This window comes from Thalassophryne amazonica, chromosome 8, assembly GCF_902500255.1.
Source record: "Thalassophryne amazonica chromosome 8, fThaAma1.1, whole genome shotgun sequence".
In the NCBI taxonomy this organism is placed as follows: Eukaryota; Metazoa; Chordata; class Actinopteri; order Batrachoidiformes; family Batrachoididae; genus Thalassophryne; species Thalassophryne amazonica.
The window spans coordinates 71564600-71584361 of NC_047110.1; the positions used below are offsets into that span (position 1 = coordinate 71564600).

The 19762-nt window shown below is 40.8% G+C and overlaps 1 protein-coding gene across 2 annotated transcripts in view; it reads left to right on the plus strand.

Moving 5' to 3' along the window:
* Positions 1-19762, plus strand: part of sema3e (sema domain, immunoglobulin domain (Ig), short basic domain, secreted, (semaphorin) 3E) — a 71194-nt gene that overhangs the window by 33361 nt on the left and 18071 nt on the right. For both annotated transcript variants that reach the window (XM_034176633.1, XM_034176632.1), the window contains exons 2-11: positions 2123-2283; positions 3897-3956; positions 5792-5911; positions 12900-12993; positions 13159-13275; positions 14015-14157; positions 14250-14364; positions 15336-15405; positions 15487-15631; positions 15906-16131. In XM_034176633.1, the coding sequence (XP_034032524.1) occupies positions 2123-2283; positions 3897-3956; positions 5792-5911; positions 12900-12993; positions 13159-13275; positions 14015-14157; positions 14250-14364; positions 15336-15405; positions 15487-15631; positions 15906-16131 (1251 nt within the window). The remainder of the gene's footprint in view (positions 1-2122; positions 2284-3896; positions 3957-5791; positions 5912-12899; positions 12994-13158; positions 13276-14014; positions 14158-14249; positions 14365-15335; positions 15406-15486; positions 15632-15905; positions 16132-19762) is intronic.

Genomic DNA, 19762 nt, shown 5'->3' on the forward strand with positions numbered 1-19762 from the left:
CAACAACAACAAAAAACATTTGTGTTGTCATTATGGCAAAACATTAATTCACTCCATTTTGGAATAAGACTGTAACATAGTAAGTGAAGTGCTGTGAATATTTTCTGGATGAATATAAGTGTATATGTGTTGATTGTTTTGAGGATGTCAGTTTGGAGATGACAGAAGAATTAAAGAAATTGAGAAAAACTGTAATATCAGCTGGAAGAGAGAGCCAACATCAGTTTGCTGAGTGAAGTAACAACAAATATCTACACTTCTGTCATCAAGAACCAACAAATAAAGATCACTCATGTTCAGAAGAAAGATCAACATCTACCAAATGAACTTATTTGACTCCCAGTTCAAAAACGGCACACACAAAAGAGGGAAGGCAAAAGAAGTGATTCAGGGATGTCTTAAAAGCCAACATCCCAAGTGGGAACAAGAACTTTCAAAGAGAAGAAGGCACACCAACAATCCAATCCGGATCTGCCATCTGGAAGTACCTGTCCTACTATACACCTATAAACCTATGGTTGGATTCATAAGCCTCCTGAGAGCCCATAACTGGATCAATCAAATGAAGACAATCAACCTCAGCTTTGAATTCGAGAACCCTTAACCCAAAGGGACAGCAAGACTTCATATTGCAGATATAAGGTGCTCTTGGGAATTGGGATTGTAGTTTTCAACAACAGATGAACTTTGACTGAATGCACTGTTTGGAAACAAGATTGCTCCATGTGTCACATATATCCGAATACACTGATGTTGTTACTCTCAGTATGTAGGTATTGTAGCGCAGCCCTCTGTCTGATTTGAATTTCTGTTTTGTGTGTATCACAGATGTGTATATATAAAGCAAACCATTTCAGGCCTAGACCTTTCATGATACAGGAGCATTTCTACATGTTTTTAATGAAAATTGTGAGACTTTTGGGATGTTAATATGACACCCCAGAAAAATGTAACTTTAAAATAGTAGCTCATTTCTCACAATCTGAACTGTATTTAAACCAGGATTTTAAATCATCAGACTGTTAGCCACACTGGATCAAATGCTCCCCTTGTTCATATTTCCCAGGAAGACTCCATCCAGACTGTTGGAAAATGTCTTTGTGGTTGCCACAGTGGTTTCACGGTTGGATTATGTCAAGCGTTAATGACGGTCTTTATAGCCCTTTATTGGCACATATGGTGCCTTGGAGGTCTGGTTCAAGCTGTCCCATCTAGGTACCATGTGATCTTGTGAGGAAACATGGTGTTTTTAAAGTGTGTGTGTGTGTGTGTGTGTGTAGATGGGGGTGGGAGGGTGGTGAGTGACACATGTGGTGAGGGTTGAGTGCAGTGATAACCCTGCTGTTCTCTGGGGAAGTTATAAGTAACACATGCTGCTGTGTGCCCTTGGCCATGAGACCAATTGGGGCTCAGACACAGCTGGAAAGCACCACAAGGGTGAAACTGATCAAATCTGTTCCTGCTGTTGTGAAAACATGCTGGGTGGAAGCATGATTTCAAACATTGGAATGCTTTGCTCTGATCCATTATCCATTAAAAAGGCAATAATAATAATAATAATAATAATAATTATGAAAATCCATCCATTTTCTATACCCACCTACTCCAGTTAAGGGTCATGGTGGAGGGGGGTGGAGCCTATTCCAGTAGGCATGGGGTGTAAGGAAGGGTACACCCTGAGCAGGACAGCAGTAATAACTGCGTTAGGTGTTAACTGACAGGTACTTGTGTTGCATTCTGTAGAGACCAAAGTGATCACAGCAGCGTATGCCTCCAGCTGCAGCGCTAATGATAGACAATATAAGCATTTGTCTCATTTCTCCTCAGTGAGCTTTTTCCATGGAACACGAATGACAAATATAACTTTATGTAACACCCCAGGGTGTGTCAGTTAAGCAGCTCTGTAATAATCTTGGTATGTGTTATTCATCAGTATTAATTATGACTTTATTGTTTCATGTTATTTTGTCTATATTTTGCATGCATCTGTGTGAATGGAGTGCAACAAAATTTTTAGTTAAGCATAGTGCAAGTGAATGTGCATGAAGAGGACTTCCCTCCGTGAGTGTTACCTTTGCCAAAACAGATGAAATAATGTTTTTCTCATCATGTTTTTGTGCAGAGCTTTGGCAACTCAACAGGACTTGGGTGTTCCAGGGGCACAGTGCATTACTTCAGCACCACACGATGTTGCTGGATGAGGGCCATGAAAGGCTCTATGTGGGGGCCAAGAATGCCCTGTACTCCTTAAGTCTGGATCAGGTTAATGCACAACACAGAGAGGTAGGTCAGTTTCCACGCCTGCCTGTTAGGAAGTGGGGCCCATTGAACTGTCACACCATTGAACCAATAAATTAGCTGAAATGTGTGTTTCTTTGTACGTAGGTCCACACAAGGCCTTGAATCAGTACATGTGTGTCTATGAGTCAGTATACAGGAGGACTTTTATTATTGAATTATAAGTTTACTTAACAATCCAACATGGCCAGTTCACGAACATCTTTGTGTTTTTTTGTCTGTTTGATTGATTTTTATTTTTCGGTTGGTTAGCAGTGCTATAGGTTTAATGGGGTTATTCAGTCTGTCAGTTAGTGACTCAGCCAGTAGGGGAAACTGGGGCACACTGAATCAAGGGGCACAGTGAATCAGTATCTATATCTGCAAAACTACGTACTGTATATATTTGCAGCAGTTATGCCACATTTTTATGCATAAAGATCCCCCTTATAAATTAGTGTTTTGTTTTTGGATACATTCAGAGTAAAACTAAGTGGCAAGTGAAGTCAGTTTTTTTCCTGTCAAAAGTAAATTTTGTGGATGTCAGTGTCTTTGTATTTATTTCTCACAACAGAGGAAAGGTGGCCAAAAATATTGTTATTAGTTAGAAGTCTACCCCGTCCAACTGATGAGCATGTGTTATGTCTTCTCCAGACTATCAGCTATTTGATAACATGACTCATGTGTGTCACATGCACCGTGTGAATCAGTCTAGAAAGTGATTTACTAAGCCCCAGTATCAAGTGAATGACCAGTATTACTTGTTGAAGCTTATACATTTATTTTTCCATGAATTATTTCTATAATTTGTGTATATAAACAACTGTTTTCATGTTTGAACAGAAATGATGACAGTTGTATTTATAATAGTTTCTAAAGGACTTAAGACACTCACACATTACACAGATGGTTTGCGCGATTATAGTTTGTATATGCATCAGCATATGTTTAATTATTTTGAAGAAATCTTTATAATCATTTGTTTTTCATTATATTCTGAGTTGATTCACTGTGCCCTGGACACTGATTCACTGTGCTCCATGAAGCACAGTGAATCAAAAATTTGAAAATTGATTTTAAACACCTGTAAATTACACTTGGGGAGAAATAAATAACACAGCCTTATAAACAATAACTTGCTGTATTACATCCACAATAGAATGACATAAATCTATGCATAATGTGTTTATGCTGCCACAAAATAACATTTCTTATCCACTGTGCCCCGGCTTCCCCTATGTCAATGAATGTGTCAGTCAGTAAGTCAGTTTGTCAATCACTCATCGAGTCAGTGAAATCATCAGTCAGTCAATCACAGAGTCAGTCATTTAGTCAATCAGTCAGTGTGTCAGTAAAATTTCTATAGGTAACATTATAAAACTGCTACTACTAATTCAGTTCTGAAATCTTAGGTTGTGAGAACCTGTGAACGTTAAGTCATTGTGACATTTTTCCATAGATCATCACAGAGAATACAGACACACAGACCTATGAAGTTGCTTGTGAAGCCTTGTTGGTCACCGCCGGCTCCCGGTGGCCACTAAGACCAATGTTGTTCATTATTTATGTTAGAGAGCCAAATGTCCCTGTTGTAAATGTGAGTGCATGTGTGCTTTCAGATCCAGTGGGCCAGTACTGACTCTCAGATAGAGGAGTGTCTGATGAAGGGCAGGGAAAAGGTATGCAACACCAGTTAAAATATTACCCTACGTTTATGGTGTACATGATGATTAATGCAAAGGGCAAAAGGCTTTCGTATACAAAATTGATTTATTGTGCTACACTGTTCTAACATGACACTGGGCCTCATTCATCAGCCATTCCAAAGAAGAGAGTCAAACCCAAAGCCAAAGTAAATCTCATTCATTCAGTATTCAGAAAGTTTCTTGACATTTATCAATGTTGTCTTATTTGAGGATTTATTTTTGGGTAAGGATAGTCTACACATACTCAGTAGCAAACGTCCACACATTTGAGTGCTAGAGAGAGACATGTTTGTGCAAACTAACTGGTTACTTCATGTTCCAGTTCAACAGCAATTACTTTTGCATGTGGAAACAGATGTTTTAAAATCAAACTCCCGGGACAGAACTGCATCACAGCACAATATCAAACAGGTTGCAATGCATGTCTTTATTTCATTAAATTTGTGTATTGTTTTTCTGGGAAACTATGGCTGTTGTTGGGGTGATTTGTGTCAGTGTTTGGCTAGTTTCTTTTGGTTGTCCAGGACCTCAGGGCTGTTGAGATCAAACGTTGAGCTGTTGAACAGCACCTGGGTGCTTGCATGGAGGAACAGCTATATGAAGTTTCTGGTTGTGAATTGCCAGGTTTCAACTTGGATGATGGTTTACTTAGTGGATATTAGGATAAATGTTAAAAGGGGTTGGCATGTATTACCAACTAAGCATTTAAGTAACAGTTGGGCATGCTGAGAAAACTCTGAATATGATCCACCTTGGTGGTAATTCTGTGTTCTATAAGGAGCTGAGAAAGTGGGTTGTCATGGCACTAAGGTTAGACAAAGGGGTATTTGTTAGAAGAATCTGTGCATATATGATGCACTAACTCTAGTCTAGGCTTCCTGCAGTGGAATCAAAGTTCTGTGTTTCACCAAACCTACACCATTTCCCAGTCTTAGTAGGTAATGGTGCATTCCTGACAGATGACTCCACTGCACTGGCCCATTGGGTTGGCTAATTTGAGCAGCTGTATGAGGCTGATCCATCAGTAGGATGGTTGGACACCTCCAAAACCATGGTTCTTGTTGGTGATCTGCTTATCACCTGCCAATCAATGAATCTGAGATTGCAAAGGTGGTGGGTAAAGCTGCAGAGTTCTATGATATCGGGGCTGAAAATGCTCAAGGGGTGGAGACAATGTTGCCATGACCTTTCAAGGAACCTTTGCTTCCATTTGGAAAACAGGTTGCATCCCAACCAATTGGAAGGAAGGATCTTCTCTGGAAAGTAAAAGGCAATCACCTGGACTGCATCTGCAGAGGTATTACACTGGTCTTCATGTTGACCAGTGTACTTGCTAAGATTATTGTCAACATCATTTAGTCCCAGCTATGTGCTCCTCAGTGGAGCAGTCTGGTCTCATGCCCAAGAAGTCAATCATTGAGCACATCCTACCTCTGTGCACTCATTGAATGCAAACCTGCATGTAGGCTTCACTGCAACCTCTATGCATGTCTTTTCTTTGTTGTTTGCAGCCAAAGCATCTGTGGGGGTTATTGTTGATATCATTATGAGGTGGAATAGACATTTCTTAAGACCTTTCTCAAGAACAATTTAAGGAAGAGAAATAGAAAAATATTTGTGAATGAGGCCCATTGTTCATCGAGATCAACAGTACTGTCGCCACGTATGGAGTGATGTACATACAGTATCTCACTGTGCTATTTACCTTCTGTTTAACCATGCAGTGGCTTACTTATATTGTGATAGTGTTATTTGTTTTTGTATCCCTCTGCCCATCCTAAACTCTATGCATATATATCTTTCTGCAGCCTGAGTGTGCAAACTACATCAAGGTTCTGCAACAATACAACCAGACACATTTGCTGGTCTGTGGTACTGGAGCATTTAACCCTATATGTGGCCTCGTCAAAGTGGGGCATACGGGACAGGTGAGTGACAGACTGGAAATTCAGTTCAATGACCAATCTTATTTTCTGTGATTTAAATGCATCACATATCATTAAATTCCAATGAGACCAAGCTATAATGTTCTTTTATCAGTCTGTGGTTTTTCGTATTTATATATTTTCTTTGTCTGCTATGAACACGCACACACAAAAATACAAGTTAGAAGAAGAAACAAACCTTGGCAATCATGATTAGAACTTAAGGTCAAAACCGATCCCTGAATTAAAAAAAAAAAAAACCTACAATATGATGTAATACACCATATTGATCTTGGGGTGTAATGGAGTGAGAGTGCATCCTTTCTAGGCCCTTTGACCTCTGGACAGCTCTTGCCTCCATTTTATGTAATGTAAAGCAGATGAGAGTCTATTCCCCTGAGATGAGATACTCACCCTTCACAGGATACTCCCGAGCCAAGGCTGGTACCCATTTACAGCTGGGTGGACTGTGAAAATGCATGACTAAAGGTCCTATCTTGCAGTCCTTCCAGCTTGGTATCAGCGATGTGAAAGCTACTCCAGATCATGGTCTGGAACAAGCAGCTGATTTTGAGCCTGAAGAAAAGGGGTGATCCTGATCTGAATCAAACTGACAGGTTCAGGTTTTCTGCAGTGTGTATTTCTGTAGATGATTTGGACTTTTGGCTTCATTAAGTTTAAGCAAAGTATGCTCTTGTCGCTCACTTTGCTGGTCTATCTAAAAACAGAAATGCCGTGCCTCCCTGGATTAGTTGCACTGACCACTTCCTTTTGTTTTGATGATGACATAATTTACATACAAGATTTGGCAAATGGGAATTAGCTGCATGTTGCACCTGAATTCTTTCCTACTGAATTGGTGTTCTTTTGGGCACAGGTTTTACCCTAGATGCTCTCTCTTACAGAACTCTAGGTGTACATGGAGTTTTCAAAATGGATGGCTTTGAACCAGATACCTTTTTGTTGGAAGGCAAGACTACAAATAATGGGCCATAAATGTCACCTACAGGCTTTTTCTTCATCTACTATTTGGAAGGAGATGATCTAGTTGTTTAGTGGTTGGCTTGAAACCAGGGGATCCTTGATTCAAACCCCCATCTGGCTGGAAAATCATTAAGAGCCCTTGGACAGGGTCCTTAAAACCCCAAGTTGCTCATGGTGTAGAGGGAGCGCCTTGCATGGTAGTACTCTGACATTGGTGTGTGTGTGTGTGTGTGTGTGTGTGTGTGTGTGTGTGTGTGTGTGTGTGTGTGTGTGTGTTAATGCAAGGCATCATTATAAAGTGCTTTGAGCTTCTGATTCAGACGGAAAAGCACTATATAAATGCAGTCCATTTACATTCGAATTGACAATAATCCAAAATCAGACGCACACCTGTCTTCAAACCCTTCATTTGCAGTTATAGAGAGCTGGAGACTACATGGGCGAGGATGACAAGACACGCACATGTCTGCATAAACGTCTTTGTTGCACTTGCATAATTGCAATTTGAAAGCTTAAAAAAAGTTTGGTTGGGAGCTTGGCTTTCACTTTCAGGTGTGAAAACACCCTTAAAGTTGAGAGCATCCCAGGAAGATAGGATACATTTTATGCTTGTGTATATTAAAAGGGAGAAAAGCACCTTAAAAGACTACCTAGAAACATATAATCACATGTTTAGGACCTTACTGAGGCATTCTTAAATATGTCATTATAACGTCAACCAATGAGCTGTTCGCACGTGTTGCTGTATTTTATCCTTCTGGCAGCAAGGAGTGACATGAGGCGTAGGTAAGCAGCAGAGGGTGGAGTGCTTCTTTTTGCCAAAAAGAATCATTTGTGGCTCCCTAAACGAGGACAGAGAACATGTGCACTAATTTATAAATTGTGTGCATGTCAGCTGCTTGCATTATGTGTTCAGTATTTACTGCAGATGTGCAGGAGTGCACTAATGTCGTGCAGTCAGTCAGTCCCTGCATTCAGGTTTGCCACACATAACCGAAACACTAGTTTTCTTTTTCTTTTGTATCCACAGAGGGGTGAAGGGTAGATGGAGATTTATTCCAGCACCAATCCCGTTGGTTGACCACTTTAGTTTACACTACCCAAACAACAAACCACTCTTAACTCATTTCACTGGAATGTTCTTAGCTGAACCAAAACTGAACTTGGCTGCTTTCTGTGTCTACAAACAAATCTCATTAGAAGTAATGGGTGGCCTCCCACAAAACTGCATAACCGATGCATGAAATTTAATTTAATTTACATCTGCATAATGTTCATGCAACGAGTCATGAAAAAAATATTTCACCATTAACTGTCATGACAACTAATGGCACAGTCAACAATCCCTGTTGCAGTGTGTGAAAACCTGTTCAAGAACTACAGGAAACGTCTGACCTCTGTAATGGCAGACAAATGTTTCTGTACCAGTTGTTAAGCTCTGTTTTTTGGGGGATTCTGTCTCTCACAGTTGAAGTGTACCTACGATAAAAATTACGGACCTCTCCATTCTTTGTAGGTGGGAAATCCTGCAAAACTGACAGGGGGCCAAATACTTATTTTCCCCACTGTATGTCTGGTTGTGAGAAGCAAGATGGTGGCACTCTGGCAAGCCAATGAGCAGATCGGCCCGGTCCTCCATCTATTGATTCGATAGTTATCTATGGGTGTTACTGACAGAAATTTTGAGGATCCACTGAGTGACTCCCTGGTGACATTAATCCTTTGCATTACACAGTGTTTTCCTTACCATCCATTTTCGAAACTGACTTATTCCATCTTGTGCACTAGCTTGACTGTATAATTTCCTTTATTGTCCTTGTATATTATCCTTTATTGTCTCTCCTCACACATATCATAAACCACTCTCTGCAATCCGGCCATCTGCCACAAACCCTTACAACCGCCTTAATAAAACCTCTGCTAAAAAAAACCTACCCTCGACCCTGCACTACTTTCAAACTTCTGGCCCATTTCAAATCTTCCATTCCTCTCAAAAATCATAGAAAAAGTTGTTTCCACCCAAATCCATGATCACCTGCAATCTTCCAGCCTCTATGAGAAGTTTCAGTCAGGGTTTCGCTCTGCCCATAGCACTGAGACAGCCCTGGTCAGGGTCACCAATGATTTGCTGGTGGCTTCTGACCAGGGCTCTCCATCTCTTCTCTTGCTCCTGGACCTCTCGGCCGCCTTTGACACTGTAGACCATACCATCCTTCTTCACTGACTCCAGCATTTCATTGGCCTTTCAGATACAGCACTCCAGTGGTTTCTGTCCTACCTGACTGATAGAGCTGAGTATGTGGCCCTTGGGGAAGCCAGGTCTTGGCCCCACATTGCAACCTGTGGGGTCCCCCAGGGGTCGGTCCTTGGACCGACCTTATTTTCCATCTATATGCTCCCCTTGGGTCACATCATCAGCAGGCATGGAATATCCTTCCATTGCTATGCTGATGATACTCAGCTCTATGTCAGGTTGGACCCCACTTCCTCATCTTAAATTTACACCCTCACTGCCTACCTGGAGGAGACAAGGGCGTGGATGAATGACAATTTTCTTCAGCTAAACAGCACAAAAACTGAAGCCATTCTCATTGGTACCCCACATCAACTGAAATCATCCCCCCTCAAAGTATTTTCATTTTCTAGTAACAACATTCCATTATCAACATCTGTTACAAACTTGGGAGTCCGTTTTGACCCCAACCTTTCATTTGACATCCATATCCAGCATATCTGTAAGACAGCATTCTTTCATCTCAAGAACATCTCCAAACTCCGCCCCTCCCTGTCGTCTGATGCTGAGAGGCTGGTCCACACCTTTGTCTCCTCCAGGCTGGACTATTGTAATGCACTCATCGGGATCTCTGGCAGAAATTTACAACGTCTCCAGTCCATGCAAAACTGTGCTGCCAGGGTCCTGATGGGGGTGCCCAAAACTCAACACATTACTCCCATCCTCAACAAACTTCATTGGCTTCCTGTTAGGTTCAGGGTGGAATATAAGATCTGCCTCCTGACCTATCAGTGTGTCTACGGCGGTGCACCAGTGTACCTCAAAGAACTTCTGTCCCTCCATGAGCCCATGAGATGCCTCCGCTCAAACAACAGTCACCTCCTCCAGGTCCCCAAAACCAAGCTCCACACAATGGGGGACAGAGCCTTTCAGGCAGCAGCACCACGCCTGTGGAATGCCCTGCCCATCCACCTGAGGGTGCCACAGTCAGTGAACTCTTTTAAATCAAATCTTAAGACGTTTTTATTTCAGAAAGCTTATGAATTATAGTTGCTAATTTTAGTTGATTTTAATTGATCTTGTTTTATTTTATTGTTGTTGATTGTTGTTTTATGCTTTGTTTAACCTCTGTGGCACTTTGAGATTTACAAATGTAAAGTGCAATATAAATAAAATGTATTATTATTATTATTATTGTGTCAATAACATGCCCCGAGCAGAGGGTCACCCCGTTGAGTCTGGTCTGCTTGAGGTTTCTTCCTCAAATCATCAGATGGAGTTTTCCTTGTTGCCTGTGTGCTTGATCTAGGGCTTGGTATTTGACCTTACTTGTGTGAAGCGCCAAATCATGTTGTGATTTGGCACTATATAATTGAAAATAAATTGAAATTGAAACTCTATTTAAGGATGAAAGGGGTGCTAGAGCATGTCACAGCTGTTATTGTCTGAGAGATGAGGCACACCCTAGACAGGTCGTCAGCCTATCGCAGGGCCACACAGAGACAGACAAACACATTTACACCAACTGTCCATTTAGATTCACCATTTGTCATGATTCAAGGAGGCGTGGCACAGTAGGTAGATGGATGCATATGCACAATCACAGACACAAACACTGGAGTAATCAAAGGCTTTATGTGGGAATCAGGCTGGGGTTCGGTACACAGTTTGACAGTCAGAGAGGCGGAGGTACAGGCAAGTGTCAAGCAGAGGTGTGGTCAAAAAACAAGCACAGTTCAATACACAGGGAGACAAAGTTCATGGGCAAGAGCAAGGTCAAAAACGGGAACATGGTCAAAACACGGCAATGACAAAAGGCTGGAATGAGGACTAGAAAATCAACGAACTGGCAGAGACTGACAAAACACATGAGGCTTAAATAACACAGGTAGTGATTGAGAGAAATGAGACGTGGAGGGAGCATGGTTGGACAAAACAAAGATGAGGGAAGACTCGTGCAAGAGAATGCAGTTGTACAAATGAGACACGGCAGTGACACTAACAAAAACTGGCGCCTGAACAAACAAAACAGAGATGAGGAAAGACTGGTGAGGGACAAGAGCGTACAATGACAAAAGGGCCGTGGCGGTGGCATTACCTAAAACCAACAATAAACAAAATATACCAAAACACAGACAGCAAAACCAAAAGTCAAATAAAACATCCATACGAAAAGAATAAGGGAAAAAACTGAAAAGCGAACATCAAGATAATAAAGGCTGAAACAGAAACTAGAAAGGAACTCAGCACATGGCAAATGTATGAGAAACAGAAAATAAGTCCAGAAACTAAAGTAAAACAACAGCTAAACAAAGGTCGGGGCAGACAGTGGATCAAAGAAAGGGGACATAACCATAACAGGAGCTCAGCATGGGGCAGAACCATGACACCACTTCATTTAACCAGCATGTCTTTAGCAGGAATCCTGGAGCACTTGGAGGGAACACATGGAAACATAGGGAGAAAATCTTGTATTCAATCATGTCCTTCTACTGGTCAAGGTCTGGGTCACATTTGCAGTAGACCAAGCAGCTTATCCCACACTTCCCTGTCCTCGGCCGAGTTTTCTAACTGTTCCTGGGTGATTGGCTTCAGATGTGCCCAGTGCTCATTGGAGGTCACTGTCTGATGAAGCCAACAGAAGTACATCAAAAGCAGAGATGCAACTCTGAGTTCACCGAACTGGATTACTGTATGACTACTCTCATGTAGTCAGTTTATATTATTGAAAAATCATCCAACAACCAAAAATAATTAAATAAATACCCAGTGTAGTATTCCATCCATGACAATCTGTTCACTCCTGATCCTGTCAGATCTCAAGTTAAGCAGAGCAGGTCGTGATTAGAACTCAGCTGGAAGACCACTTAGGAACACCAGGAGCTTCAGCTTGATTTGCATCAGGAAGGACATCTGACATAAAGCTTGCATTTCAGCCATGCATTGCCTTGTGGATAATTTGTGGCATATCTCGGAAACCACTGGTCATGTGATCTTATTTTTGGCATAAAGTTATTTGAAATATACAAGTTTCTATATGCTTTACTCAGTGACCCTAACTTTCTATATGAGCCAAGTTAACATTTTCTCCTGAAAATCACCAGAAGTATCTGTGTTGATCTCCGACTCCTGTGTAATACCTCTGTATTGTATTTCAGTAAATGTCAGCAATTTAATGTATTCATTTTCATGTACATAAGGGAAATATCTCTTTTGATGTGCAGCCACATAATGTAAAAAAAAAACAAAAAACAATCTGTTCGAAAAGCGCTCTTCAGGGTAATGGGTTGTGCACCGTAGAAAAAGTTTGGCTGGAATTCAGTTTGTTTTTTGACAGATTACAGTGAAATGATGGATGGACTTAATCTCGATCCCGCTTTCCATTTAAGACAGGGCTGTTGTCAGGGCACAGCGCAGGTCTCTGGCTTCTCATAAATCATTACATGAGATCCCCTGCGAGCAGCTCGTCACAATAATAAACAGAGTGGTGGCCTCATGGGTGTCGGAGGTGAGGTTCCACAGACAGTTAGGGTCTGTGCACATGCGGTTTTGTAGCCTGCTGTGCAGGGCTGCAAGATCGGACAGGTGATGAATTCAAAAGTGCAGCACAGTTAGTTGGACACATTCATCCATCACTCAGAGTCCCATGTGTACTCCATCCTCTCTGTTCTCACATCATCATTTTCTGGATCTTCTTAAAGCCTGAATGATACATCATTGGTGTTGATGCATTTGCGTGTGCGTCTGTGTGCATGGCCTGTGCGTTGCCCTCAGGACAAGCTGTTCAGACTCGAAGAAGACAGTCTCATGAGTGGCAGAGGACGGTGCCCGTATGACCCCAACAGTCCATGCACCTCAATGCTCTCTAGTAAGTCACTGCTCACTCCTCACCCACAGATTAAACAGTTTAGAGTCCAAGCACAGTTTTAATCAATGCTGCCCTCTTGTGGGGCTTCTCAGAAATGATCCATCAAACATATTGCATTGTGGTTTAAGGAAGTGTTTTTGTTTGCTTTTTGTTTTCGGCCTTCAGGAGGAGAGCTCTATATCGGCCTGTACACAGACTACTGGGAGAACGATGGTGCTTTGTGTCGCCTCAACAATCGGACGTACACAAGAACAGAGAGAGATGACAGACAGCAGCTCAATGGTTGGTATAAGTCAGCAAAATGATCATCATCTCCATTTTCACCCCAACTTTGAAACAAATTAACGGCTGGCCCATGTTCAAAGCATATGACCCCACATTGACAAAATGCAGCAATTAACAGGTTATTATCAACATTAATCATAATGTAAGGTCTTGCTTTCTGAGGTGGAACATCTCCAATGCCTGGGAGATGTACAGCATGTTCACTTACCATTTTAAGTAACTAATGGCATCCCAACAGATAACACTGACTTTGACTTGATGAATTTTCACAATCAAATTGTGCTGACTTTTTCCAATGCAGGTTTAAATCTAGATATTCTCCGTTATCTGTGACCACAAGTAATTATCATAAATAACATTTTATCTTATTTTATTGTATTGGCCCTATATAACTATTGTATACATAATTATATATTTATAATAATTACATAATTAATGAAGCATTTCAATTCTGCTGTTAACTGTTTGATGTAGTTTGCTTGGTTTATTGATGTTTTATACCATACTGTCATCATTGTTTGAAAGTGTTATACAAATAATGTCAAATATAATAATAATAATAACCATCTCTAGATAGATAGACATTTGCCTTCAAATATTGCAGGTTAACAAGAAATCACAGACCCTTGAACCACATGATACTCAAAACTAATGTGTGTACAGTAAATTTTATACATTTTTCTCCTTTGCTACTGCTTGTTAAATTCTTGTTTGATTTCATGTTTTTATTCTCCAGAACCTAAATTTGTTGGCTCAGCACTTATTCCTGACAATGAATACATTGATGACGATAAGGTTTATTTCTTCTTCACTGAGAGAGAGACGAATGCCGTGGAAACGAGCAAGGCTGTTTACAGCCGCATTGGCCGAGTCTGTGCGGTAAGAATGAGAACAATGTTCAGACCTTTTTTTCCTCTACACATGACAGACAAAACCATATTATTAAAAATGTTGCTATTTTGGCTTCACAGAATGACCAAGGAGGACAGAGAATGTTAGTCAACAGATGGAGCTCCTTTCTGAAGACCCGTCTTATCTGTTCTGTGGCTGGGTCCAATGGCATCGATACACATTTTGATGATCTTGGTAAATTTTGTATCTCTACTGATTTTGGTTTCACATGATTTAATACCCCCCCCCCACACACACACACACACACACACACACACACAAACATTAATCCTAACCCTAGTCACAAAAATCTTCAGATCGTTATTGAAGACTACTGGTAATTTCAACAAGAAATTATGAGACTTGTGAGACTTCCTGAGAACTTCAGGGATGCCTTATGTGTTTATTGACACCATGGTTGGCTTTTAAATGGCACTGCATATGCTTTGTCGAATGAGAACACTCTTAGTTTCTTCCGCGTTAATTCTGGTGTCCATCAGGGATGTGTTCTGGCCACTACTCTGATTAATGCTTACATGGACTGGATGATAAATTGTAACTATTTTGATATGACGTAGCTGCTCAAAGTGCTACATATCTAATGATGATTCACATTCACACATGTACTCATGCACTCACAGACCAACGTCAGGGTGCTGCCATGCAAGGTGCACAACTGCTCACTGGGAGCAACTTGGGGATTTTCTCACGTAGCGAGCTTCTTGTCTGATGGGAATTTGAGCCAAGGATCTGAGGTTAAGAGTGGAAGACAGATTAATTCAGGATATGCTACCTTTTGGAAAAAGTGATATGTTGCCATTCTGCCAGATGGTAATTGTTAACCGAAAGCTGTGACACAAGTACAAAGTAGATAAGCTGTTGTAATGAGGCAGTCCACGGGAAAATATGTAATATCTTTCTAAATATTTGCTAATTTGTTTCTTTTCTTAACTTATTTTTTTTTCCTTTTTTTGCATTATAAATTCACAAAGCAGCCATAATTGCAAATTAGCATTTAAGATGTTTTACAAATGCTGAAGTGGTTCCAACTGAATCACCTTATAGATACTGAAATGAAATGCCTAATAATGTCAGAATGAGTTTTTATTGTTATTTACAAGACATATAAATTGTCTTTTAAAAGCACTGTGAATGTTCCATTTTAGAGGACGTGTTTGTGCTCAAGAACAAGGACGAGAAGAACCCTGAAATCTTTGGACTCTTCAGCACAACAAGGTGAGTGAAGGATAACAAGGACATTAAATTTTAACATCACATGTATGTAATGCAAATAACTGATGGAACTTTCCCTTGCAGTGCGGTGTTTAAAGGCTACGCTGTTTGTGTCTACCACATGGATGATATCAGAGCAGCCTTCAATGGACCATTTGCCTACAGAGAGAGACCTGAACATCACTGGACACCGTACGAGGACAGAGTACCCTACCCTCGGCCTGGATCTGTGAGTCTGTCCACTGTGATGCTTTATTCCACCAACATTAAGCATTTACAAAACAGTGACTGTGCATCAAGACCCCCTTTGAGAGGGCCAGTGCCTAGACTTTATGGAGCAGCTGTGGTGAACATCAGAACTATTTCACCAACATTAACAGGTCACATAGGGACAGACTGAACCAGATTAAAATCCATTTTATTTAACTTCAAATATAATGGCGGTTTCATAAACTCTTCACGCTCTTCTCATCTGTGTTTCTTCACCTCCATCTTTTCAACAGTGTGCCAGTAAAGTGAATGGCGGTGCCTTCTCCAGCTCTAAGGAGTTTCCTGATGAGGTTTTGCGTTTTGTGCGTTCCCATCCCGTGATGTATCGTCCAGTACTTCCCCTGCACCGTAGACCTGTCCTGCTGCAAACTGAACCAGGGAGGAGGAAGCTGATGCAAATCGCCGTGGACAGAGTCCAAGCCCAAGACGGACACTACCACGTCCTCTACATTGGCACTGGTATCATGTTCCACTCGACACAGAACACGCTGACTGCTTTCATTCATTCAAAACTGTGAAATAATTCTACTGACCCTGGTCTCAGGCTGAAGTTCAAATCATCTCCGTGTATCCCCTGCACATCATAACAGGTGTCTGTAAGGGAAGCAAAAGAAAGATGGAAAATGCAAACATAAATGCCATCCTGTGTTAGTCTTCATGCAGGCAAACAGGGACAATGTCCCCTGGTAGACCAGGCTAGTGTTGAAAAGTCAGCTGCTGGATCAAACTCATTCAAGAACAACTAAAGGATCACATCATAGAGGAACCTTCTCAGTGTCCTTTTAGCAATATCTGAACCTTCAAATTCAAACTCAAAGAGACACACATGGACTAGGGAAGAGTATAAACAAGTATTGGAGGGATTTTAAGGTAATGTTGGCAGAAAAACTAAATATGAAGACCTTGAGATTGAGATCTCCAGAATGTGAGACCCAAACTCTACCACTAGTGGTTAGATTTCTGACTTAGATTTAGGGATAGACCGATAATCAGCTTGGCCGATGATTGGCATCGGCCGATCATCAGTCTATCCCATTGGCAGGGCCGATTATCGGCCGGCCGCTAATTGGCCTAGCTGATTAACTAAATAGGGACTGGAAAAATTCCCTAACAAATTTCCAGGAAAGATATCCCTCCAAGAACTTGAAAAGGACAACCCTTTTGGGAACATACTACCCAGGATGATTTCTTAAAAATACTGTCTCCCCTGTATAATCTTGGGTCTCAGGACCATGGATTGGACCCTTTGGCTGCTCCCTTGTTGTCACTCAGGGTCGCCACAGCAGATCTGCATGTTGAAATGGCACACATTTACGCTAGATGCCCTACCTGACTCAACTCTACATTACATGGAGAAATGTGTCAGGGGTGGGGTTTGAAATGGTTTAAGTGCAGAAGGTTCCCAAGCGTACTAACCACTTGGCCACCACCCCTGCAAGATTAGATTAGACAAAATTTTATTAGTCCCTTGGGAATTGAGGTTCCAGCAGCATTGTATAGCAGCACACAGGGTAAGAAGTACACAGAGTATCAAAAGTGAAAGTAAAAAAGAAAAACCGTTTGCAAATATAAATACACAATATAAATACCAGAAATACTGCTCACTGGTGGTTTACTGGCTACTACTGTTCCTCTTTGTCCCGTCCTCTGTCTTCCTGTCACTCCTGCTCCCCCTGAGTGAGGAGATGTACAGTTTGATGGCCTGAGAGACAAAGGAGGTTTTCAGTCTGTTGGCCCTGTACTTGGGAAGGAGCAGTCCATGGCTGAAGAGGCTCGTCTGGTTGCTGATGACGGTGTGCAGAGGGTGACTGGCATCATCCATAATGGCCAGCTGATGATGATAATAATAAATAATAATAATGATGATGAAAAGATGATGTCACAATAATAAACAGTTTATAACAAATGCTTTTCATATTTTATATATATATATATATATATATATATATATATATATATATATATATATATATATATATATATATATATATATAAATAAAGAGTTCAGATGCAAAACCCAGTAACCCAGTTGATTTTCATCAATAAAATGAAAACAGTTTGTTCAAATTCTTTCATATTTTGGTCCCCTTGACAGCCAAGTACATGTTGGCCTCAACTAAAAATTTATGGTTTTGGATATATATATATATATATATATATATATATATACACGAGCAAGGGCGTAGGTTTGGTCTCAGCTTTGGTAGGGACAATACCCCCCGGCTCCCCTGCCCACCACCACCACCCCCTAACCCACTCATACCATTAGACGCACAAGTACAGCATAATACATAACATATGACGACATAATGCTGAATAATTTAACACTTTATTTACATTATTAAGTGTGTAGGCAAACAAACAAATAGCTTAAATAACAAAATTGCACCCAAAATCACTAATCTATTCTATAGGCCTACACCTGAGAGAACAAGACAACAAAAAAATACTTGTGGAGCTAACAAAAAAAAAAAAGTTTTTGCAACCAAGATGTATAATCTATTCTCTTCATCAATAATGCAGTTGTAGGTATCTGGCAACCTAATTTGCCCCCCCCCCCCCAAAAAAAAAGATTTCCAATGATATATATGGTGTATTACGGTAAACGTAAGCCTGTGATGTCATAACGCAAAGGAAAAACACGGACGTTTCACACTAGTGCGCCGCTGAAAAAAAAAAACAAAAAAAAAAACTAGTGCGCCGCTGATTCTCATTACCGTAAGTTCTCATATAAGCCCTCACTCTGAAAAATTTGACAGCAAGCCAAGAACCCGTTCTTTACAACAGTGCGTTCGGTGACTTTTGAAACAAGGGAAAGTATGAAAAAGAGCGCAAAAGTGACAGAAAAGTACAGAGACAGACAGCAAACATAAATGTAGTAATTTTTGAGGAAAAGGCAGGATGTTAGTGTCATTTGTGAAGGTGTGTGTGCGTGTTTGTGTGGGTGTGCAGTTTATTGTAAGTGTGGCGCACAGCATTGTTTGCAAGCCCTCCACCCCGCCCTTCTTGTTTTTCTGCACCGGAGCAGTGTTGCCAGATATGAAATATGAAACTATCGTACCAAAACCTCAAAATTATCGTATTTTGGGAGAAATTATCGTACACAAACAAAACGCATACAACGTAGCTATTTTAGCGTTTTTTTTTTTTAATTTACAAAGAATTTTATGTCACATTTTTAAACAGTAATTATAGTAATGGGGAAACTATGGCACAAAAACAACGCAAATGCACTACCAGACTAGAAACATTTTTTTTTCTGTGAAGGGACACAAACGTGTTAATTACCAGACTAGAAAGAGTCGAATTCAACCTCGAGGTCGCTGTTGTCATCCGATGCCATGGCCACTTGTGCAGATTTTGTTGAACACAGAAAAAATGTTGACACCTCCATAAGGAACTTGAACTTTTTTTAATTTTTCTTGTATATCTCTTTGCTCTTGTGTTTTGTTCGTTTGTTATTGCATTTGTTGAAATAAAGTTTTGAAAAAAAAAGATGGCTGGGGAATCTTCCTGTCACGGCAGAGATTGGATGGAACTCATTACTCTGTATGAGAGGGGGCGGGCTTTCAAATGACGGTCGCCGAAAGCCAGCAGCAGCCCTGTGTGTGGTGTGTCTTTGATGCCGACTGAGTGCAACGCCTGCAAAATTATTCTTGGGTGTCAGAGAGAGATGTGTCTTTGGCCAACCAACTGAAATTATTGTACATACTGGATTTTTTCCCATTATTGATCGTACATCGTACAGAGGGCACAACTATCGTACAAATACGATAATTATCGTACATCTGGCAACACTGCACCGGAGCCACCCATCCTCTCTGCTCCGGGACCTCCCACTTTACAAATGAAGCACTGCCTGCCACGAGATGCACTTTGTTTACGTCCATGTGAGAAGAACGTGAGCTAATGAAATTGCAACATGGGTAACCCTGTCACTCTGGCACGTCGAAAACACAAAACATGACGACTAAAATTATAGTATCGAGTTCGCAAAAAAATAGTGAATGATTTTGTTATATAAACAAAAATGCTAAATATTGGTAGGGACTATTTTGCCATCCCAAAATATTGGTTGTGACTTGTCCCA